We start from the raw sequence: 23,686 nt of genomic DNA, 5'->3' as shown, positions 1-23,686 counted from the left end.
TGGGGTTTCATTGCACGTTTATTCCATGTTTCACACCTTGTATTCCAGAAAGAACAGTCTTTAATCCCCTCAGATTGGTTGGCTCAGACTCCAAGGACCCCCACCAACACCCCTCACGTTCAGCTTCAGGTTTACAGACACGTGAAAACAAGCGCAGGGCCTCACTGAACCGCACAGATCCCTCCTATCTGAAAACAAGCCACCGCCAGGGGCACGCACAGCTTCCGTGTGCCCAGTGTTTTGGCCTCAAGGACGATCTGAGTGCGGTGGGCAGGGCCCGGGGTCTAAGCAGGACGGGCTTCCTGTGCAAAGCAGGGAGAATCTCCCTGGAACTGGGTGCCCGGCAGGAGGGCAGCAGTGGGCCAGGGCTGTGGGAGCTGATGCTGGGGCAGGGGCTGCTCTCTGGCCTAAGGCTAGTGGGTCTCCCGGCTGACCTGGGGGCTTCTGGCATTTGCACGATATTTTGTGCTGACTTCCATGCACGTGAATGACCCAGGAACCTGCACCATCACACACGTGTATCTGTGTGGCCTGATCCTCAGCTGCTGTGCAAAGACGGGGCGGCGTCCTGGCTGACCCCCCACCCCAAGGGCTGGCATGTGACGGGAAAGAGATGCTGCAAGCGGACGGGAGTCTGGGGGCAGAAGTGGCCGCTGGGGTCGGGGGCCCGCCCGGGGGGGTCGGAGCTGTAGCTGTGGCCCAGGGCCCCACGGGGGTGTCCAGGGAGCCAGGGGCCACGTGACCCTGCTGGGTTCTCCCCAGCTCAGGCAGAGAAGCTGTGGGGAGCAAAACCGGCGGGCTGGGCAGGCCGGTCTGCAGCTGGGCCCCGCGACCAGCGGGTCAAGCCCACTTGCGCCCGGACACGTGGCACGGGGAGGGGCTCAGGCTGCTCCAGCCCCGCGGGGTGCAGGAGGGGCGGCGTCCTTTAGGGCCCTGATCGCGGGGCAGGAGCAGCTACACCCACCTGTCCAGGGGCCCAGGGGAGCCTGAGCACCGGCCAACAGGGACGCTGCCCCGCGGAGGGGCTCCCGACCGCATGGGCTCCACGGCAGACCACCCGGGCTGGTTCCCTCCTTCCAGAGGTCATGGGTGCAAAGTAAGGCAACTCGGAGCCTCTCTCTGCTCCGGGCAGCTGGCGGCTGCAGCCAGAGTCCCTCCAGGCTCGCCGTCGGCTTTCTAGCCAAGTTTATGCCAAGAAAGCGGGCACGCGGCCCAGTGAAGCGACCAAGCTATAGGAGCCCGCCTGAGGCCGAGGCCGGGGAGGGCAGAGAGGTTTCGTGGCTCAGTGCAACGTCTCACTCGACAGCTTTGTCTGTACTTTATTCTCATCACTCAACAGAATAGAAGTTTTAAATTTCCAAGCAGGTAGGAGGCAGCTGCCACCTCCCTCTGCCCCCGGCGCCCGGACAGCAGGCCTCTGAGGGGGGCTGCCTCCCAGGCTGCCCTGGGCGGGGGCGCCACGTGGTGGGCGTTTGGCAAGGGCGCTCCAGGGTGGGGGGCAGGGTGCTGGCCCCCAGGGCCCTGCGGCCAGCCACCCCACCCCCCGGTCTCTTTGGTATCTCGGGAGGCGGAGGCCACCCGCCCTCACGAGGCCTGACCGAGGCCGGCGCCTCGTCTCGGCAGGCGGCTCCAGCAAGGCCTCTCCTCCCCGGCCGGGGCCTGCGGCCGGCGGCAGGGGCGCTGCCCGGCGTGGGAGGCCCGCTGCGGTGCGCTGGCCTCACTTCTTGTAGTGATTGGGGGCGTCCGCGAAGGCGAACTTGAGGCGGTAGGCCTCGGCCAACAGCAGGCTGACGTCCTCGTCACCCCAGTGGGCGGTGGGCAGGTTCTGAAGGAAGAGCAGCAGCTCCTGGGGGGACAGACAGTGGTCAGCGGGGGTGGGGAACCCGGGGGGCAACCCAAAGGCTGGGGGGAGGGGGGCCCCTGGGATGACCAGTGGGGTGGCGGGGGCCCAGGGGGACAGACAGCAGTCAGAGGGGACGGGGGGCCCGGGGGGGACAGACAGCACTCAGAGGGGGCGGGGGGCCCAGGGGGTGACCCGCAGGCTGGGGGGACGGAGGCCCAGGGGCGATCAGTAGGGTGGGGGGGGCCCAGGGGGACAGACAGCGGTCAGAGCAGGCAGGGGCCAGGGGCTGGGGAGCGGGGTACAGGGACAGGGGTCCAGGGGTGAGACAGTGGTCAGAGGGAGCAAGGACTGGGGTGGGAGGAAGGGGTCCCAAGGGTGACCAGCAGGGTTGGGAAGTGGGGGGCCCAAGTGAGTGATCAGTGGTGTGAGGGGAGAGGGCCCAGGGGGTGACCAGCTCCTGGGGGGCAGAGACAGGGGGTCAGAGCAGGTGACAGGCAGGGTTGGGGGGACGGGGCCCTGCAGGAGGGGCCTGGGAAAACATTCTAGCACCCACAAACCCTGTCCCCCCAAGTCGACCCTGACAGGCCCTAAGGCCTGCAGCCAGGAGGAAACCCCCCAGACCCGCTGGGAGGAAGAGGGCAGTGCCACCCAGCACCAGGCCTCACATGCCTGCCGCCCCAGCGCTCTGGGGTCCAGGGACCTTCCGGGGGATGCAGAGCCCACCCCCTGGGCACTCAGGGCTGGCACCCAGCAGCCAGGCCTGGGCCCAGGTCCTGGCTGTGCTGCTTTCCGACTGGTGGGCCAGGCAGGCTGCTGACCAGCTCGGGGCCACAGGTTCCCCACCGAGGAGAGGGTCTCAGCTCCCAACAGGCCGTCAGTGCCTGGCGCTGGGCGACACGGGGACCTGTGCAGGCCTGCTGTCCCCTGATTCCCCGTCACAGAGCCGTCTCCCCTCCCGAATTGTGAGCCTCGCGCTGGGAGGCGCCGCTAATGTGGCTTCCCTGGAGCTGCTCGTCCCCATTTCCTCCCGCATTTTGGACCCTTTCTGGGGGCCTTTAAATTGAATTCACGGAGCAAATTTCACTGGCAGAGTGTCCCCGGGGACGCATCAACATCAATCTGCTGTCTTTCACCATTAGATGCAACTTACACGGATGCCAATCCAATTCTGAGCAGGTCGTAAATAAATACCTTTGGTTTTATTTTTAATCCACTTCGCTTCATATTATCATGACCTCGCTACTTGCAAGGTGAGAAGCAATACCCTCCCATTACGGTAACTCAGCGACTCCACTGCACACTCAATTTCAGAATCTAATTTAGTCCCCCAGGTTCACTGGACGGACAGAGAATAGAAATGCCTGGCGCTCCACAGCCTGCGAAGCTCAAAGAAGGAAAAATCTATCCGGGTGACCTTTATGGGAGGCAGAGAACACAGCCAAACAACTCCCTAAATACAGATTTCTTTTTTAAAAAGGCCTTATTTACATGCTGGGTGGCGGTGTCTCTGACTGGGGAGCCCCGGGGCGGCCTGGGGTTGGCCATGTCGTCCGGGGAAGGGCCATCGGTCACGACGCCATCACTGGCTCACAATGCATGGTGCCCGCTCCCCCGGGGAACAAGACAGCGGCAGGGAGGGCCCGGTGCAGCGGACTGCAAGGGCAATTTGTTTTTCACCTTAACTTCTCCGTAAACGGTGACCACATTCACAGGATGAAAGCTGGAGGACAGTTTGCTCACAGCTCTGAGGTCAGAAGGAATCAAGGTCGGGTCGGGTCCCCATGGTTCTCTGCCGACTGTGCTCATGAGATGCCACCACGGCCGCAAAGCCCCAGCTCAGCGCACCCGCCACCTGCCACTGTTCTCCCACGCTGGCACACGCTGTCTGCGGCCATCAGGAGGGCCGGAGTGATGGTGCCGCCCCGCCGCACAGCCCGGAGGCCTCAGCCCTGACCAAAGCGCCAGTCACCCTGAGGACGGGCCCGCAGTGCCTGGTGCCAACGACAGGGGCCTGAATCTCGCGTCGGCCCAGTTCTCAGGGTGATAAGTGGTTTTTGACTGTCCTCCGGACACGCTAGATGCCACCTCACAAGCATGTGGACCATGGCTGGCTGTCCCTTCCATCGGGGGTCTCCTCTGGAGGCCCTGCTGGGGCCACCTGGCCATGGGAGCCCTGAGGGAATCGTCCTGCGGGCATCGCCATGTGGGCATTGCCATGTGGGCATCGCCCTGTGGGCATTGCCATGCGGGCATCGCCATGCGGGCATCACCATGCGGGCATTGCCATGCGGGAATCGCCCTGCAGGCGCAGGCAACAGAGCATGAGGGAGGCAGGCTACAGGGGGGCCCTGAGCAGGGTTGTTGCTGGATGCCTCTTCCAGGCGATCCTTCCTGCCTTTGCCTCTGGGTGGGATCCAAGAAGTGAGCTTTCCGATGTTAAAGAGCAAATAATGTTTACGGCTTCGGGGACTTCTTGCCAAAACGGTTTCATTTGTCCAGAGAGAGGCATTACGTTACCATCTGCAAAGCACGGTTCCCTCTACGTGCGCACCCTCCCAGGAAGGACAAAACGGTACACCCTGGCGTCTGCGAGAGTGGGTATGGGCCCCCTCTCAGGTCCTGGGTTCTGTCTGTGTGGCCCCCTGCAGAGGCTCCCGCGTGTCAGGAAGCAAGGTCGCAGTCAGATGTGGAGGTGGGCCAAGCCTGCGCCCAGCCACCGCGACCCCTTGGAACTCTGGAGGCACAAACCCGGTGTGCTCACCCATGCCACTGGGTGACCTGTCTCCTCCGGGACCAGCGGGCCCAGGTGACCCCGTGTCTCCCCATGAAGCACACAGCACGCGGTGCTGACCCGCGGGGGATCGCTCGCGCACACACTTCTGTAAAGGACGCTGACCTTCCGGCCGGCCACGTTGGATCTTCCAAGGGGACACCAAGGAGCCAGGGAGGACACTGCCTTTGAATATGCCTGGACTGGACTGTCAGATTCTCACGTCTGATACAGACGGCATCGTGTGTGATGAAGATGGTGCAAACAGGCGATGAGGAAGCGCAGTTCTGTTCCCAGAGCAGAAAGGGCCCTCACTCTGCCGGCCGCGTGCCAGGACCACCCATGCCCGGGCCACGTCAGGCACGTGCTCGTCACACGGCCTGGTCTGGGCTCATACCTGTCAGGCTCTGGCCTCTAGGGCTGGTGTGTGTGTGGAGGCGGGAATCAGGCCACAGGCGGACACGCAAACTGCTAGCGGGCAGAGAGTGCTCAGCTCGGCGCGGGGGCTGGGCCGGGTGTGTGACTGGCTGCGGCTCTTCTGCCCGCCCACTGCGGGAGTCTTGGTGGAGCCTGGGTGGTTCAGTGCCCGCACCGCAGATGGCCTTGTCCCCACAGCGCTGGCTGACATCGGAGCCTGGGCACCAGGAAGCCTGGAAGCTAAGGGCGCGGAGGCGGGGTGACCTCCAGGCCGGGGGCCCGAGAGGCCGCGACTCTGAGCTGTTTGGTGCAGAAGCCGTCCCACTGTGCGCCATCACATCGCCACTCCCCTCAGACGTCTGGGGGCCCTGCGGACCCCGTATCCTCAGAGCTGACGGCCGGCTCCTTCCAGGGCTGGACCTTGGGCAGGAGCACCCAGGCCACACGGAGCACGGGAGCCACCGCTCCCGCCCCGGCCCAGCCAGCTGCTGGAAGCCTCAGGGCGAGTGTGCTGGGGACACAGAGCGGCCGTGGCCGGAATGCACGCAGCGCCCAGGGTGCCTGCTATGGGCAGATGTGTTGCTCTGGCCCGCAGGACCGGCCTCCCACCCTGCCCCGCGGGTGAGCGGCCAGGGGCCGCATGCTCTGCAGGCAAGGGTCCTGGTCCCGGCGCAACGGCCCATGCCTGACAGCCAGGCAGGCCTGGACCGCTGTGCTCCCGCCTACACAGGGGCTGTGGGCCTGAGTCCACCTTCAACACAAAGCCCCGTTCCCGGGGAGCACACATCAAACGGGTCAGTAGGAGGGGAGCTGAGGCTGGACTGTACCGAAGTGGGCTGCGATGTCCACTGGGAGTGCCATGAGGCATCCTGACGGTTCGGTGCCCCAGGCCAGGTCTCCCTGGGAGCCCCGGGGGTGGGGGGACAGGGTGGGCAGGGCGCCGTGAGCCAGGGACCCAGGAAGTGCCTGGCACTTCGTCCTGGCGCCGCATGTGGCCACCCCGCCAGCCTGGCTCTCCCGTTTCGGCGCCACCTCCCACCACCTGCTCCTCCCGCCAGGACCTTCCTGCCGTGTGGGGGACACGGGACCCCGCCCTGGGCTGCCCACTGCCATGTGGCGAAGTCTGCAGGAGCAGGCCAGTTCTGCCCCCCCGAACGGCGACAACCACCGACGAGGAAAAGCATGAACGCGGCTGTCAGCAGGCAGAGCATCTCCCAGGGCCGTCCCTCCCTCCAGTGGTCAGCCACGGGCCGCCCCGGAGTTCGTTCACTCTGCGCCAAGCTTCACACTGCGTGCTGACCTTGCGACCAATCCCGGGCCCTCCCCACTCTGTCCACGGCCAGTCCTGGGGCCTCCCACACCCCCAGAGCCGGAAAGAAGCAGCTAGGGCCCCAGGAGACTTAGTGCCAGCTTAGTTCATGCCTGGCGCTCGGCTGTGACCGCCTCCCCCCCACCAGAGTTGCCCTCCTTATCCTTGAACCTGACCTGAGCAGGACCCTGCCTCTCTGAGAGGCCACATGCTCAGAGGGGACCGCCTCCCTCCAGTGCGACCCCCCCACCTCCAACTCTTAGAAGGATGTCTCAGTGGGACCAGGCGGTCCTGGACTGGCAGTCTGATGGCTAAAGATCTGACCTGGTCCCCCTCCTGAGCTGGTTTTATCAGACGGTAAAACCGCAGGGAGTCCCCTGGGTGGGGTGCAGGGACTGGGCTAAGACAGAGACCATTACCCTTCCACGCGTAAACCCACCCTGCACAGACACGGCCACAGGAGGCGCCCAGAGGCCCGAGATGAAAATCGCCTGTGAGATCCCCTCTACTTCCTTGACTGTTAACCTTTCGAGCACTCCTGGTGACCTTTAGCCAATAGATCAAAGGGAACAGCTCACCCTCACGAGCGGCGGACACGAAGGCACACCTGAGAAGGTCAGTCCGCCAGCCCAGGGCTCCTCCTGGGTGGATGCTCGCTCGGGGGGCTCCACTGGCCACGTCCCATCCCGTGTTCCTGCCGGACTCCAACTCCAGCGTCCAGGATGACAGACACAGCTGTCTCAAGGGCGACACCCTGCTGGCTGGGGGTAGGGGCGTGCGGGCAGCTGCAGGCTGGCCCTGCTTCCCAGGTGGCACCGGGTCCCCCAGGCTGTGGCTCCTCCTTCCCGCCCCTTCCCTCCCAGACGGTCCTGTGACAGCTGATTCCTTTGACAATCCAGTTATTAGTTTGAAAAATCTCGTCAAGTTGCAGGACCAAACCAGGGCTAAAAATAGAAGGGCGCTGACAGCCAGCTGGGCTGGACAGCCAGGTGCTGCAGGCAGCCCCCGGAAGGTGGGAACGGAAGGTGACCCCGCGGGAGAACGCTCTTCTGGGGGGCCTCCGACGGCTCCGGGAGGCGTGCTGTCCTTGCAATTAATTTTGCATTTCTTTGCCAAAAAAAGGATGTCTAAACAGAAAACCCCTCCAGGTACCGAAAACACAAGCTTGACATGAGCGCCCTGAGCTGCTCTGCGCATCACGTGTCTGCACGTGGCCGGGAGACGTCTGACCCGCACACGGAGAATGCTTACAATCCTGGCATGGGGATCAGAGCCGCTCCGTTCTGCAGAGGCCTCTCGGCTCTGCAGGCTGGGGGCTGGTCGCAGACAGTGCCGGGGAGGGGCCGTCCTCACTGCCGGACACCCACCCAGGAAGCACGCCCACTCACGGGAGGAGACCCCAGGCCCGCGCTTATCTGCAAAGTGTGCCTTCAAACGGGCAGGCTCAGGGCCTGGAGGCGGTGCCAGCTGCTCACCCCGAGAAATCAGCGAAGGGAGCCACAGAGGGGAGCGGGGCTGCGGTCCCGGCAGCCAGGGCCCCGGAGCTTGGGGGCGCTGCCTGCACGGGGCCCGGTGGCCGCCACGTCCCCACAGCTACCCTGCTGGGCTCTGGGGCAGGGACGCTGTCAGCCACATGGCTCCCCACGTGTGGTCCGCTCCCCACGCTCAGTGGCTCCCCGGGGCGGGTCCTCCCTACTGAACCCTCCTTCCTGAGAACCCCTCGGCCCCACCCTGCCCGCAGCTCACCTCTGGCCACTCTGCCAAGCTCCTCAGCGAACCCTCCCTCTGCCCAGCCACTCAGGCTGCGTTCCCCGGGCCCTCTTCACCTGTACGGACCCTCTGGGGCCAGGCTCACCGTCACGGGGGTCTCCATGCCCCCGCCTCTCCCTGAAGACCACCTGAGTGTCCTGTGGCCACCTGCACCCCTCCACACCAGTGTGTTCCCCTGCAGCCGTAACAATGTGCAAACACCCGCAAACTACACCAGTCCCCCCACTTCCCGGCTCCGGGAAGGCAGGCCACAAACTGCACTCCTGCGGCAGCAGTCAGACCCCCGCACCCAGGACCCACCTCCCCCCACCGTCCAGCCTAGCCCGGCCCAGCGCTCTCACCCCGGCCCAGCCTGTTGCCGCCTTTTGGTGGATGACCGTTTCGCCCCCACTCTCCCACCGTGCCCCCTAACCTGCAGGGCAGCATCACCAGCATCACCTAGAAAAAAAACCATCCCCCAAACTACCCTGCTCTCCATAAGCCAGCAGCTCCGCCCTCCCTCCAGGGAGGCAATGAGGTTCCAGGCATCCTTACTGGGCACTTGGAAGGCTGGGGGTCTCCCATCTCTTCAAGTTACAGGAAGCCCTGAGACCCTCTGTCCACGGGCACCCGGCCTCACCAGGAGCAGGAGGGCCACGGACAGGGGCCTCGGAAACCTCCAGAGGACTGACCCTGGGAGTAGGTTGGAAGGGGCCGTGGGGCAGAGGGCGCGGGAAAGGAGGCGGGCATGTGCAGGGCAGCGAGCCGCGAGGCCCTCCCGTGCCTCCTGATGCCGGGCCACCCACCCTACAGTCTGTGCCAGGCCTGGGACCGACTCCTGGGCAGGATCCCTGGGGCAGGGCCCTTCACACACGTGCAGAGTGCCCGTCGGAGGGGACCCTAAGGAACCCCGCATGCAGGCCCTGATTCCAGTCCCTGCTTCTCACGAGGGGCGCTGCAGGAACACCTTTCTCAGGGGGGCACTATCCGCTCAGCTGCAGGACCAGGGCCCCAACCCGGAGATTTAAACGCAAGCTTATTCCTGGAAACCGTTCAAAACTAATGAAGCACTCTGCAAGCTGGCTTTTACCTCGATTCCAGTAACACCCAGGCTGTAAATCGCTGGCCGTTAGGACGCATCCCTTTTGTTTTCAGGAATGTTAAAGGGTCACTGCCAAGCACTCTGGACCCAAGATTTATGGACTTTTAGGGGCAAAAGTTTCTTTTCTGTCTTCATCAATTCAGAGAGGTGTTTAAAGAGGAGATTCTCCCCCACCCCCATCCCCAAAGGCCTCAGTGGCAGAGGGGACCCTGCCGGGCTCAAGCTGGGATGGGACAGGGTGGGAAGGGGCAGAGGTGGCTCCTAAGCCCGGACCCACCGGCACAGCACCCTCCTGGGAGATGGAGGCGGGGTTTCCAAGAGAAGAGCCCCACCCCCCCAACTCAGGGCTTCGGTCTGGTGGTGTCCTCCCAGAGCTGCCTTCCGAGGAGGCGTGCGGTTTCTTATGAGGTCTCCGCAGCAGCGGCAGCCTCACGGCCTGTACCTGATTTCACCATATGAGTCAATTCCTTGAGGGCAAAGGCTCAGAAGGACTATGCCCAGCAGGAACCTGAAACTTCACGGTGCCCGACTAAGAGCAGGGTGTGTGTCCCAGCAAATGCTGAGCTGAGGGCAGGTGGGCAGATGGATGGATGGGTGGATGATGGCTGGATGGATGGTGGTTGGATGGTGGACGGTGGATGGATGATGGATGGATGGATGGACAGATGGATGGATGATAGGTGGGCAGATGGATGGATGGATGGATGATGGCTGGATGGTGGACGGTGGATGCATGATGGATGGATGATAGGTGGGCAGATGGATGGATGGGTGGATAGCTGGCTGGCTGGGTGGATAAGATGGGCGGGTAGACGCATGAGCAGGCAGGAAGATGGACAGATTAAAACCATAAACACAACATCCGGGATGGCCCTAAGAGTAGGCCATGGCCCTATCCTTCCCACTGGAAGCTGTGAGCCCCATGAGCAGCAAAACTCAGCCTGCGTCTGTGGGGCCACAGCTGAGCCAGACTCGGGCCTGTGCCACCAGCGCCTGGCAGAGGGCCTCGCGGCATGAGGAGGCTCATGTTGAGTCAGCACCGTTACGGATCAAACTGAGCATACAACTGCAAACACATCCTGTGGCAGGTGACCAGTGAGGACCGGTGACGTGATGAGGGCCCCACCGCCAGGGGCGGGAGTCTGAATCCCAGGCCCTCCAGCTCAGCACCCGCTCAGGGTTGCCACTTGGCTGCTAATCAGGAGAGGCATGTTTTTTGGGTGGGGGTGTGTGTCGCGTTCCCCCAGGACTAACGCACCACCACCGAACTGAGAACCACGTGGCAAGTGGCCCGCCAGGCCCAGGCCCGGAGCAGCAACACTGACACGTCCAGGAGCCCCGGGGCCCCCACGTCCAGTGGCTGGACTGCAGGGGAGGGCAGGTCGGGCAGGGGCTGCTCCCCAGGGCCTGGCTGGCTCCCACGTCAGGGTCGTTTCCAGGTGAAGAGCCTGAACCCCCATCCCCACCTCTAAGCCCCCCAGCCCCGAGCCCGCGACCGGGGAGACCCAGCTTAGGACAGGCAGAGCCAGCTGGACTCCAGGGAAGCACAGCAACCCCACCCACCCAGCACCTGAGCGAGCTGGTTATTTCCACTGATTGCTAAACACATGCGCTCAACTTCTGCTCAAGTTACATCCACGCTCCCATGGAGGAGAAACTGCGTTGAGTCGCTGGGCTTGACCGGGGGCCTCGCTGCCCCCTGCCCCCCGTCTCCAACATGACCGAGCCGTCCCCTGAGAGCGACTGTAACATAGACGTACTCGTAGACGGGTATTTAAAGTGTGAATCGAATCAAGAGTGACCAGGGCCCGGAAGGTGACGTGCCGTCTGTCTTTGACAGGTTCCCAGGCTGGCGTGCCCACCCCGGCAGGAGTGAGGGTTACGATGACGGGGCTGTCTGGAGACATAAAGCCGGGTACCGAGAGCCCAGCGCCTCCCCCGATGCCTGAGGACCAGGGTACGCATTGGCTAAGCAGCACCGTGAGAGCCCACACCAGCATGACCCCCGCTGGGAAGCCCCCTCCTCCGAAGGGGCTGAGGGCGGTGGCGGGGTTCTGTGATGGGGGCTGCCTGTTGCCCTGAGACCCTGAGGCAGGTGGCTTCACCCCTGACACTGGGGGTCACTGGGACCCTGTCTTATGTACAAGACGGACGGAGACCCTGCCACGGCAGGGACGTAGGCGCCCAGAGCCTCAGGGCCTGGGCTGCGGGGGTCCCGGGCGCAGCACCTGGAAATGGTGTGTGGGAGCTGTGGGCATCGGCGGTACCCACGCCAGTGCCAAGCATGTCCTCCGAGAGGCTCCACTCGCAACTCCCGCCCTGGACGCTCGCCCAGCAGTCACGCAGGGGCACGGCCTTTGGAGGCCTGAGCCCAGGGGTGGCCCAGCGTGGACACAGCAGTGACATGCGCGAGGTCAACATCCGGCAAAGAGTCGGTGTGGCACTCACGCACCTCCCAGGCCGAGGGGCCGGATCCAGGCTGGACCACCAAGTGAGACGGCTACAGACTCCAGAGCCAGCCACCTGTGTGTCCTGGGCTCCCGCCAAACAGGCAGCTGGAAGGCACCTGGCGGGCCACTAACATGGAGGGCGCTCCCCAAGGAGGTGGACGAGAAGAGGCAGCAGCTGGAGCCCCCACCCCTCAAGCCCAGGGGATGGCGTGCCCGGGGGGAGGGGCTGCAGACACACAATACTTGCAGCCTCTCCAGGAAAACAGCCACGTCACGCCTGGCGGCAGACACCACTGCCCCTCAAGGTGAGCGCGCCAGGCGGGGGCTGTGTGTCCTCAGTCAGAACCCGCAGAGAACACGGCCAGCATGGGACAGGGTCAGGCCCATCCTCTGCTGCTTCCACAGGCTGCAAGCCTGCAACAGCCCTGCCTCGCCAAGGGAGGGGGCCGGGGGTGACCCTGCCACTCTGCTTCCCAGCTCCTTGACTAGCATGGGGTTCACACGTGGTATCTCGAGGCTCCCAGGGGATGAGGACGCCCCATCCCTCAGACCAAGATGCTGAGCCCCAGACAGGGCCAGGATCTGCTCCTGGCTATGAGGGTCGCTGGCAACTGGAGGCGCTCAGCGGGGAGGGGTCCCCGCTTCGGGTGCAGAGCGTGAGGCTGGGGGCATCCCAGCTCGCGCAGACAGAGCCCCAGGAAAGCGTGCCTGAGTGGACAAGGAAACAGGGCTGAGGTAGGGCCCGCGGCTCCCTGGTAAGGGGCAGCAGGGGCCCCGTCTGTCTGCTGCGGGGGTCTGGTGACCGCCAAGCCCCCGTGTCCTGTCCACTGGCCCCTCGGCCCCGCCTGCCCGGCGGAGGATCAGACACACCAAACGAGGGGAGAGCAAATATTTTCTCTTTGCATGAGGAATTAAAAAGATCAATGCAACTTCTTCTGTCAGCTCTGTCTCAAAAAACAAACACCCCAAAATTGAATCGAGAAATCCTATCGTGTTTGCCCTGAAAATCCGCAAACTAATTAGGGTAACAAAACAGAAGTTCCGTGCAGATCAAGGGCTCTCAGGGTTGAAAGTGGGCGGCACGGCAGACTCCTTCGAGCGCTTCCATCTCGTTTCATCTTACCTCTATTATTTATGAGGCCCAAGGGGTGAGGCCTTGGCGAGCCCAGCACCCCATGGCCAAGCTTGTTACCTTCGTGCTGAACCCGCTGCCGGGGCTGCAGGGCTCAGGGGGTGGGGGGTGGTAGAAGCGCGCCCTGTGCCGTCACCTTGCCTAGACTCTGGCAGCCCCCAGTCCAGGGCCAGGGGGGCGGCACAGTGCCCACAGCCTGCCCGTCTCTGAGCTCCTCTCGGGTCCTGGTCTTGAGGAGGGTAAGGGTAAGTGGCCTCTCGGAGTCACACAGGGCTGCGGCCAAGGGTCGAGCCCAGGGCTCCTGAGCCCCAGGCTCTCCGTGCCCAAGCCTCTGGGTGCCAGGTCCGGGGCTCCTGAGCCCCAGGCTCTCCGTGCCCAAGCCTCTGGATGCCAGCAGGCGCGTGCACAGCCTCACCCCCCAGGGGTCTCCTGCCACCGACCGGATCCTCCCAGGAAGGGCCCGGGGCGGGGCCTGGGCCACAGCGGGCCCAGACGGGGCAGTCGCAGTGGGGAGCCCCAGGAAGCTGGCATCGGAGTCCTGCGGTCCCTTCACTTCTCTGAGCCTTGCTTTCCAGCCTGGAAGGGGAGCCAGAGGACCCCCAAGCCACTCGCTCCTCCTCCCCTGCCCGGGGCCTGCTGTGCCCATTCCGCCGGTGACCTGGGCAGCCTAAACCCGCACCCCGCCCACCTCTCCTGATGGAGCGACCCCATCAGGATGGTGCTGGCACAGGGCCTGCTCTGCAGCCTGGGAGGCAGGCTGGCTGGAGCCCACTCCCCTCCAGGCAGCATGCCCCCACCCAGCACAGAGCCCAGGGGCCCAGGGTGCATGACGGTCACGTGGAAACCAGCACGGGTTTAGATGAGCAGAGAGGACCCAGAGCCACCGCAAGGCAGAGGGGCTCCTCCCACAAAGGCGGCCGGAGCTGGGGCCGATTAGCCCTGGGCCGGCAGGAGGGCGGGCGGGATGCACTGTCCCGGCAGCCAATAGCGATGGCGTTTCTTCCTGCCCCAGGCTCACCAGGCGCGCCGCGCGCCTCGCGGCCTCCGCAGCCCGCGCAAGCGGCCACTTAGCCTACGGGGTCAGCCCCCTCCCTCCAAGTTTCGCCACCTGAGAACCCTGAATCAGACCTGCCCGTGGCCAGAAGCCTTCCAAGGACCCGGGGCCCGCTGGCGCGTCCACGCGGGCCCACGCAGGCCTGAGCGGTCTTGTCTCCACGCAAATGCATCTGGGCGTCCGCGCGAGGCGGCAAGATGGAATGCGTGACGGCTGAGGGGGCTGCGAGGGAGACGTTTTAATAAGGCCCAAGATGTAATTACATTACTTCAGGGACTGAACAGATGAGCTTCTCTGAGTCTATCTGCCTTAGATATCAAACACCATTAATGAGATAATAAGGGCCTTTCAATTAATGATTTGAACGGTGGGTGTAATTTTTTCTTTAATGGCAAGACTAATTCACGGCAGAAATGAGCAAGGAGAAAGACCCTGGCAGAAGCCGCTGCTCTGGGCCGCCCTCCACTCACCTGCAGAGCAGGCTGGTCCTGACAGAGGCTGGACTGGGAACTGGCCAGAACCAGTGGGCAGACCGGGGGGTGCAGGCACCCAGCCCGGAGGGAAAGGGCATCCCTGCTGGGCTTACAGCGCCACCCTCCACCCGGAGAAAGGGAGGGAGGAGGGCGAGGAGGGGACAGGGAGGAGGGGGAGGGAGCACTCGCCAGTGCTGCCACGGGTCCCAGGCGCACCCCTCCCAGGACACCAGAGTCCCTCCCCAGCAGACCCTGACTCCACCCCTGGGGGCATCTGAGCCGGACACCAAAGCCCGCGGCGTGGCAGCCCCTTCTATCCGCCAGGCTGACTCTGGGGGCCTGTCTCACACTCAGGCTCTGGGGCCTGGGGACCCCAAGCTGCCCTCAGCAGAGGGGCTCACGACCTGCCTGGTCCCCAACTGGGCACTTTCAGAGATGCCACATGACAAACAATTACAACGCAGCCAAGCTTCACATTAAATGTACCTTTCCATATGCAGACATAAAAGGACTTTTCGAATTTCACGTCGAGGTCACGCAGCGGCCCTCCTCTGGTGCCGAGACAGTGGTGTCGCAGCCACTTGAGTTACTTAAACAGCCCACAGGGGGGACATGGCCTCCATTAAACACGCTCGGTGCCACTGCCCCCACTCCCCCGACGGAGACGCTCGGCCACAGCAGGAAGCCGGACGCTGAGGCCACGGCCACGACGGTGCTCAGGGATCCTGGCCGGCTCCACGCGCAGCCACCCGGCCACTTCCTTCCTCCCAGGCAGGCTCCACAGCGCCGCGGAGAGCCTACCGCTCTTCCAGGGGACAGACCCAACCTCAGCCTCTACACTCGTGTCACCCTGGACCCGGCTGGCTCACTGGCAGGACCCCCTGCCCGCCAATACCAGGTGCGTCTCTTGGTACTGGACGCTGTATCTGGCGGAGCTCTGATTCTGTGTGTCCACTGCAGCCCCTGCCCTGCAGGTGTCCAGCTCCAGCCTGGAGGAAAGGCCGGGCCCACCAGCCTCCCGCGGGGCTTGGGCCAGCATGCCCGCAGCTCCCCAGTGTCCTTCCCAAGTGGACAGATAGCTGGTCCAGGTCAGGCTCCCCTCCGCCAGGGGCAGAGCGGCCTCGGGGACAGGACTCCCTGCTGGAACCTCAGGGTGGCTACAGGCCAGGGCCTGACAGGGCAGAACTCACTGCTCCTACCTTCCGCCACCTGCCTGCCCGCCTGCCTGCGGGACACGAGCACACAGCTGTCGCCTGCCACGTGCCCAGCACCGGGCAATCTTCATTCCTGAGCTCCACCATCTCACCCGGGGCAGCTCGTGGCAGGGGTTCCGCACCCCTGGACCTCCCGGTCAAGACGTTGCCAGCAGCTGGCCCCACCCACATCCACGCATCCCCCACCCCTGAACACGCGTGACTCAAGGGAGCACAGGACAGCCTGACGCGCTAAAGATCGCTTGCCGACTGACCCAATGTTGTCTTTAAAATGCCTTGAAATGATAAAGAGAGAGACAATTGATCTTCACGCTGGCATTTCCTGACATTTGGCGTGTCAAATGAACACAGGGTGAGACACAAAGCCACGGAGCGTTAACCCGTGGAAGGCCACTCAGCACGGAGCGTTGGACCGGTGGCCGTTCCAACCACCCAGGAGAAGGGACCAGGCCGGGAGCTGATCAGTGCATCAGGGGCCCGAGGGCACCGAGGCCAAGATGCAGGTGGACTCGTCCAGGAGGGGCTGGATCCCCGAATGCAGGCAGGACAGAAGCAGCGAGCTGAGGCGCAGCACGCGGACATAGGGCCACATGGCAGGGAGCCTCCGTTTCTACCAGGCGGTGGGACCCGCTGGATGACAGGGTCCCAGGGCACATTTGGCGGGAAACCTTGCGGAACCTTCTCACTGAGCCGGCCCCCTGGCTTCAGGGTAGAGGGAAGGGCTTCGGGGGCGGGGGGGCAAAGGTGGGCAGGGCACCCTGCCATTCTTTTTCAGGCCCGTCTGAGCAGGACCCCCACCCTGACCCGCACACTCAGCCCCAACCTCACCAACGGACTCCCCTTTCGGAGCAGGCGGGTACCCGACCCGCGAGTCCTCAGTTTCCTCCCGTCTCCGGCGCAGGCCTTGTCCACCCCGGCCCGCCTGGCCCCCGTGGGGGTGAGGAGTCCTGAGACAGAAGCATAGGGAGGGCCCGGGGCAGGGGGCAGTGGGGACATCAGAGCAGACAGGTAACACCCTCGGGCGCCACCCTTGCCCGTCCCCACTCAGGCCCCGCTGAGCAGCGATCGCAGGAGATGAAGAGAGCCCGGGCAAGCAGAAGCCCCACCGCCAGGCCCTCCCACAGCCAGGACGCGGGGTGCGCGGACGCAGCAGCCACCACGCACGCACCGAGCCCCCGCGGGCCGACTGGGGGTTGCAGACCAGGCCCTGCCCTCGTTCACAGCCTCCCATGGCTGCAGTCACCACAAACGCACGGGAAGCCGTTTCTCCCCACGAGGCGGGTCACCCATCAGCAGACACGCAGCCACTGATTACCTCACCCGAAACGTTTACAGGCCTCAGAGCTCCCGAGGGCCACACAGAGATGGCCCGTGATTTCTGTGGAAGCTCTGCGCTCTGTCCATCAAATGTTAATTGCTCTCCCACTGAATGAAAAATGAGAACGCTGCCGTTTTGTGTGCCTAAGGGACGTGCCCTCCTCTACATCGAGAACCATGCCAGCTCCCACGTGGAGGAATTTCCAAGGTCACAGAGCATCTCTGCTCCCACGCTGCTGGGTCACACATCCCAGAGACGGCCGGGCAGCAGGGACCACCCGCCTGGGTGCTTCGCCCCCGCAGCCCACCAACAGCAGGGCCAGGGCCACCCAGCCCTGCACAGGGGCTGCAGTCAGACCTCCAGCCCCGACCCCATGTCCTGGAATGCCAAACGGAGCAGCCTGGGCTTCTGGATAAAACAGAATGATCTTCTGGGGAAGCTCGCTGTCAGCTGCTTTATAAGCTGCGCTTACGACCCAGCCGAGGAGCCGGGCAGCGCCAGCCCCCAGCTCACCTGCATCCCCGTGGGAGAGGAGGCACATGCAGGGGCAAACGGCCGCTCAGGGTCTAGCCCTACTTCCAAAGGCGACTTCAGTCACGTGTGCTTGAGTGGGGGATGGTGGGGGCCTAGGCCACCCACCCTCCCTGGGCCCTGAGTCCTACTCTGAAACACCCCACCGGGGCTGGGACAAGGTCAGTGTGCCAGGCGCACCTCCAGGGGCCAAGACTGCACGTGGAGCGCCTCCTCCCTCAAAAGACCCTACAGAATCTGGTCAGAAAAGGGCAGGCGGAGGGGAGAACCGGACCCTTGGCACGGGCACGGGCTCGGGCTCCCTGGCTCTAGCGGGTGGGAGGCAGGATACGGGTCGGGGGAGGAGGTGGCTCTGGATACCCTACATGCACAGCCCATGGGCGGCGTGCAGACAGAGGTGGGATGCGGTCCCCTGCTCGATGGATGGTACAGCGGGCTCCAGGACCAGAGCTCAGGGCAGGGCTGACCGTCTGCTCTGCAAGGGACCTCCCTCCAGCCAGGGCACCCCGCAACCCTCATGGAGGTTCATGGAACTGGACACGAGACCGCCGGCCTGGGCCAACTTCACTGAGCTTCTGGGAACTGGAAGCGGGAGCCACGCCCATGCCCTGCTCCCCAGCGCCTGGGCCGCTGGGCCTTCCTCCTCAAGACGCTCCTCGGGAAATGACCAGTCTCCGGAGATGACACGGCGGCAAACCACGGACCTGCGCAGAGGGAGGCTCTTGGAGCCTTTTCTGGGGATTTCTGCTGCTGGATGCCCGGGCTGCCTCCCGTGGACACAGCATCATTTTCCTGAAATGTCACAACTGCAGACATGATTGCCCTGTGCCCACCAGGGCCCCAGAGGTGCTTTATTTAATTTGTTTTCTCTTCTCCTTGCCTTTCCCACTTAGTTCAATTCCCCACATCACACTGAGCATTCACAGCCTGGCCCCCATCCATCCCCACGACAGCCAGGCCTGAGTCTGATCCGAGTTCGGGGGAGAGTGACTCGCCCCTCCTTGGAGTTGTGGCCACAACAGCTGCCAGGTTGAGCTGGTCCCCTGGCCCCGGTGAACCTCGAGGTCAGTGAGCAGGGCCCTGAGAGGCTGCAAAAAGTCCCCAGCAGCCGCCCAAGTGGCGCCCTCCAGTCCTAACAGGCCAGGAGGGGTGGATGCTGTCCCGCCGGGCACCTCCTCCTGCGCAGCTCAGGGGCCCCCGCGTCCAGAGCAGCTCCTGGCGGCCTCAGGCCCTGGCAGCACCACCTCCGTTTGGGAAGCAGGTGGCAGACATGGCAGGCAGAGGGGCAAGGCCCCTGTGTAAGGTCACTCCATGGTTTCAGGCCCCTGTCCCAGCTGGAACTCAGCCATTTCTCGGGCCCACAAGGCTCAGCGGCCACCCTGCACTGGGGTCTCAAGCTGTCCCTGGGACGGGCCTTGAGCTCGGGCACTCTCGAGCGCTCTCACACCCCCGGCTCTTTCCTACCCGCCTCCCCCAATGAGGCAGGCCCCCAGGGGAGCAGGGACGAAGCAACGTTTGCCTGCGGCCTCCCGGAACCGTTCCCCAGCCAGAGGCCCCGGTGAAACCGAGGCAGGAACCCTGTGACGGTGTCAGCCGGGGACCCGGGCCCCTGAGTCACCCATCCGTGAGGTGAGCGCCGGCTGGGCACACAGGGGTGGCTGCTGGCCGCCGCCGCCAGAGAAGCCAGGCCTTCCCCCTTTATGTGAATGGTCCGGCTGGCTGGCAGGCTCTCCCGTGCCTGTGTGGATGGTGGCCACTGGGAAGCCCGGATCCGCCACCTGCATCCACTTCCCACACTCTGTCACCCGGCCCAGCGCCTGCCTCTCTCTGCACCTCCATGTGCCCAAGCAGAGCAGGGAAAAATGACCTTGTTCTCCCACTGACCACCTGAAGCAGGGCAGGCTGGGCCCCGGGTTCTGCAGGCTGGGCAGAGGCCGTCCCTGCCCAGTGTCGTCTCCCAGTGGCCAGGATGGAAGGCCTGGGCAGTAGAGGCGGGGGGGTGGCCGGGTCTTCCCCATGGCCCCCGGCGGGACAAGCAGGGCCTGCAGGGTTGTCGGAGAAGCAGGGGGGCTGAGGGACCACAGGCCGGCTGGCTGCCTGCCGTCACCACATGCCGCCCGGGCGGCAGGGCCTCCTTCCCTCCCTCAGCGGGAAGAAGAGCTGCTCGAGGAGGTGAAGGGGCCGGGGGTGCAGAGCCTGACCACGGGCCTCCTCACCGCACCCCCGATGGCCCGGGCCTCCCGGGGGTCAATGCCGCACACACTACGTGGGCACACGTCGGGGCGAGGACGGGCAGGCACTCAGCCCGCCTGGAGCCCCTGGGTCGAGCAAGCACAGAGCCTCTGAGGAACGGGGACTAAGCGGCTGAGCCTCATGGGTCAGAGAGGCTCAGACACCAGCCCGGGGTCGCACGGCACCCAGGTGCCGGGCAGCCAGGCTGTCTGATGGCGTGCCCGTCCCTTTCCTAACGCCCCACTCCCCACAGCCATCGCGAGGCTCCCAGGGGCCCCCAGGCCACTGTGCCGGGGATGCACGCAAGCAGCCCAGGTGTCGTCTCTGGGGAGCCGGTGACGTCAAGCTTAGCAAGCTGGTGTCGACAGAGCCCAGGCCCCCCGTGACTTACATTCCCGGCCGCGGGGTCTCAGCCTGCAGGTCAGCGGCTGACCACGGGTGGCACGTTTCAAAGCTCCTCCGCAAACGACCCTGAGAACTAAAGCTAACTGCCCCCTCTCCCCAGGCAGGGGATCACACCTGGGGTCTTCCTGGAAAGGCATTTACTTACTTGAAAATCTCTTTCTTCCAGTATTTCTTTCCTCCATCTCACGAGAAAGGCAGCGCACACGTACAGGTGGAAATTGGCGAAGCCCTCGGGTTCCGACTGCAAGACAGAACAACGGAGAAGGTCAGGGCGCAGCCCCCACAGGCCGGCCGGGAACACGGAGCCGGCCAGCCGGCACGCCGATACGCAAGGCCTTCACTCCTGACTCTCGTCTCATTAAAACAAAGACGGTTTTCTCTCTGATCTGGCTGCCAGCCACAGCGGACGTGCAGGGTGAGTAGGCCCCGTGGCTTTTCTGCATAGATGATGGGCAGTGATGGCAGAAGGCGGGTCTGAGGGGCCCCCACTCCACGCAGCCCTGTGGGAGGGGCCCCCACTTTCCCCACAGGGGCTGATTTCTTGGCCCCGGCCGGGAGGCAGGCAGCAGAGCAGGAGCCCCGCCAGGGCACTGCCTGGCCAGGACGCTGACCACAGTGTGCACAGCAGGGACGCTGCAACCCCCTCCTCAGCCGCTGCCTCAGCTCAGACAGACGCCGCCAACGTCCGCAGCTAGGGTGCCCAGGGTGCCACCTGCACCGCGGTGCCATGTCGGTGTGACAGCTGCGTGATGCTGCCAAGTTTACGAAGTAAAAAAATAAAATAAAATCCACATTGCACAAGATGCCGACACCCTCTGGGAAAAAAAATACTAGGTGAGGAAGAAGGATGAGGAACACCAGGGGCACTCAGGGAGGGGCTGGTGCACTAAACACAGCGTTGTTGCCTAACGTGACAGTCAGAGACCCAGAGAAGGACATCCGTGCAGACATCGCAGTGGAGGGGGAAGGCAAAGGCCCCGAGGCTCAAGGCTGCCTGGCAGGTTCCAGACACAGCGAGGAGGTCAGGGCGGCTGTCCTGGGCCCCTGACCTGCTCACCTCACTCCTCAAGGTCCTGGGCCGCACTCCCCAGGAGGGAACCAAGCTCCTCTTTCCGGCTGCTTCTGAGATGCCCTGTTGGTCTTGGATGTTGCGCATTTTCCTTCTAATATTTATTCTGCTGGACCTACTCTGAGCGGGGGGAGCGTTCATCAGTTTTGGAAATCTGTCACCCATGTGCCCAGGCAGACGTCCACGTGCATCCCCCTCCCGCTCTCCGTGTTTTCTCGGAAGCTTGGTGAGGCGGGTGTGAGGCCTTTCTCCGTGCTCTCCACTTCACTCAACCTCTCTGCCCCTAAGCTCCACCTCTCGTCTCTCCAGGAGACGCACTTTCTTCAACTCTGTCTTCCAGTTCACTAGTCCTCTCTTCAACTGGATCACAACTGCTGCCCGACTCATTGTTACATTTGAAACTTGCGAGGCTTCTCAGACCGGCTTTGTAAACTGTGAGTTTCCCTCTCCTCCCCCTTTCTCGCTCACTGTGCTCCTTTTCATCCCTTTGAGAGTGCTGAGCTCGTTTTCCAGCACATGGCAGGTAACTCTGAACTCCGCAGTCTCTGTGGCTCTTTCTGCAGCCTGTTCTCTCTGCTGAGTCTCACTGTTGGGAGACTGCCTCCTGGCACGTTAGTGATTCCCCCTCTAGGAGCTTGTGTTTGATGAAATAAATTTACTGTTACGGCAGGACAAAAAGTGTCTAACACAAACTCCTCTCTGCCTGGGCCACTGCTCCTCGGTGGCGTGCACTGTGCCCCGACACGTGAAGCAGACCCCCAGGAGACACGGGCAGCCTGCTCCCCTCAAGAGTAGCTCTCCCCCGGCGCCAGCAAGGAGCCTCCTCAGGAGACAGCAGGTCTTAACCCTGTAGGGCTCAGGATGACCTACCATTTGCCTCGTACTGCAGATCTGGAGTAGGCAAACTGTCAATCTGCCGTTGACGTGGAACTCCTCTCAAATATCTACTAACATATACCTGTGCTTTAGCTTCTGATGGGAGGAACAGTCCTCAGAGCTTTCTGAAAGACTGCCTCCCAGGTTATTAGCCTCAGGTTGGCCTGAATAAATGTCTCCACGTCTTTCTTAGCATGCATGCATGCATGCTAAGTTGCTTCAGTCATGTCTGACCGCAACCCCACGGACTGTAGCCTACCAGGCACCTCTGTCCATGGCAAGAATACTGCAGTGGGTTGCCATTCCCTCCTCCAGGGGATCTTCCCGACCCAGGGATCAAACCCTCATCTCTTATGTCTCCTGCATTGGCAGGCGGGTTCTTTACCATGAGTGCCACCTGGGAAGCCCCTTTTTTCTTAGATTGACTGTCCACTCATGGAACTCCCATCTGTTGGAAGTCTTTGAGATGTGTATCGAAGAAATTTTTCTTTAGGGGGAAAAAAAATTCTTATTTGCTTCTGCCAGAAGCCAAAGGCCCTCGCTATTATCCCAAGACTGGCTTCAGCTGAATCTTCAGCTTGAAATACTGTAGAGAAGTAAGTAAAATGAACTGGGGCTGCGAGTCCGTGTGGATGCAGGGCTGTGCTCGGAGGCTCTGAAGGGAGGCGCTTTCCAGCCTTCTTCCCTAACGGCCACGGCCACGGCCGCCCAAGGTGAGCGGCAGCACCTGCTCAGCCCCTGGACGGGCTCCAGATGAGTCTCCTGCCGGGGGCTCCCCGCCACCAGGAGAAGGCCTGGGAATTACCCGCCAGGTGCCCGGGGTGAGCGCCAGCTGCGACGCTGCTCCTTACCTCGCTCGATTTACATTTTCTCGAGGCTTCTGGCCTACGATCACCTCTCTTCCTTTAACACTGTTTTTTTTTTTTAAATACACCAGCACCCCGTAGCGCATCCTGTGACGGGGGACCTCCTAATCTGCTTAACAGCCTTTACTTTATCCTGGGAGTGCAGAGGTCAGCCTCAGGCCAGCCCCTGGACCCACCTCACTCAGAGTTCAGGAGGGTGGGCTGCAGATTCTGTGTCCATAAGACAGGGGTCCTCAACTCCAGGCTGTGGGTCTGCACCTTCAGTCAATCCGCGGTGGCTCTAGGTTCAAGCGCGCAATAAACACCATGTGCTTGAATCATCCCAAAGCCATCCATCTGGTCCATGGAAAAATCGTCTTCCATGAAATCAGTCCCTGGTGCCAACACAGTGGGGAACTGCCGCCATGAGGTTCCCGAGCTGGCGAGCAGAGCACAGCGTGAGCCACGCGCTCACGGGAACACAGCGCTCGGGGAAAGCGGAGGTTTACAGCTTCACTTAAGTGGACTGTTTGTCTTCAGTGACTTGGTAAATTACACTAAAATAGCAATTTAATAAATAGAAATTTCATATCCTAATGGAAAGTGGGCTTCTGCTTTAATGAAGCTTAACCTGGACAATAAATATCACCATCAGCTGCCCAGAGGGGGAGAGACCAGGAGGCAGCAGATGCTCACGTGCCACGGGGCCCATGGCCGGGGTCCCCTCGGAACAGGGGTCTCCACCATCTTTGGGATCCGACACCTTCAGTCGGGGCCTTCCCAACTGCTGCAAAGTCAGCCAAGCGGACCGGCCGCTTCACAACAAGCCCGGGGGATGCGGGAGCACACGGCACTCTCCAGGGACCAGGGACATGCCCCCAGGAAGCCCCCCAGGGG

The 23,686-nt window shown here is 63.1% G+C and overlaps 1 protein-coding gene across 2 annotated transcripts in view; it reads right to left on the bottom strand.

Moving 5' to 3' along the window:
- TBC1D22A (TBC1 domain family member 22A) overlaps positions 1-23,686 on the bottom strand; it is a 267,188-nt gene continuing 243,502 nt past the window's right edge. For both annotated transcript variants that reach the window (XM_069586202.1, XM_069586201.1), the window contains 2 exons: positions 20,145-20,240; positions 1-1,846 (listed from right to left, as the gene is read on the bottom strand). In XM_069586202.1, coding sequence (XP_069442303.1) covers positions 1,718-1,846; positions 20,145-20,240 — 225 coding nt within the window. In that variant the 3' untranslated portion in view covers positions 1-1,717. The remainder of the gene's footprint in view (positions 1,847-20,144; positions 20,241-23,686) is intronic.

Source organism: Ovis canadensis, chromosome 3 (assembly GCF_042477335.2).
Source record: "Ovis canadensis isolate MfBH-ARS-UI-01 breed Bighorn chromosome 3, ARS-UI_OviCan_v2, whole genome shotgun sequence".
In the NCBI taxonomy this organism is placed as follows: domain Eukaryota; kingdom Metazoa; phylum Chordata; class Mammalia; order Artiodactyla; family Bovidae; genus Ovis; species Ovis canadensis.
This window is presented reverse-complemented; position numbering and strand designations above follow the sequence as displayed.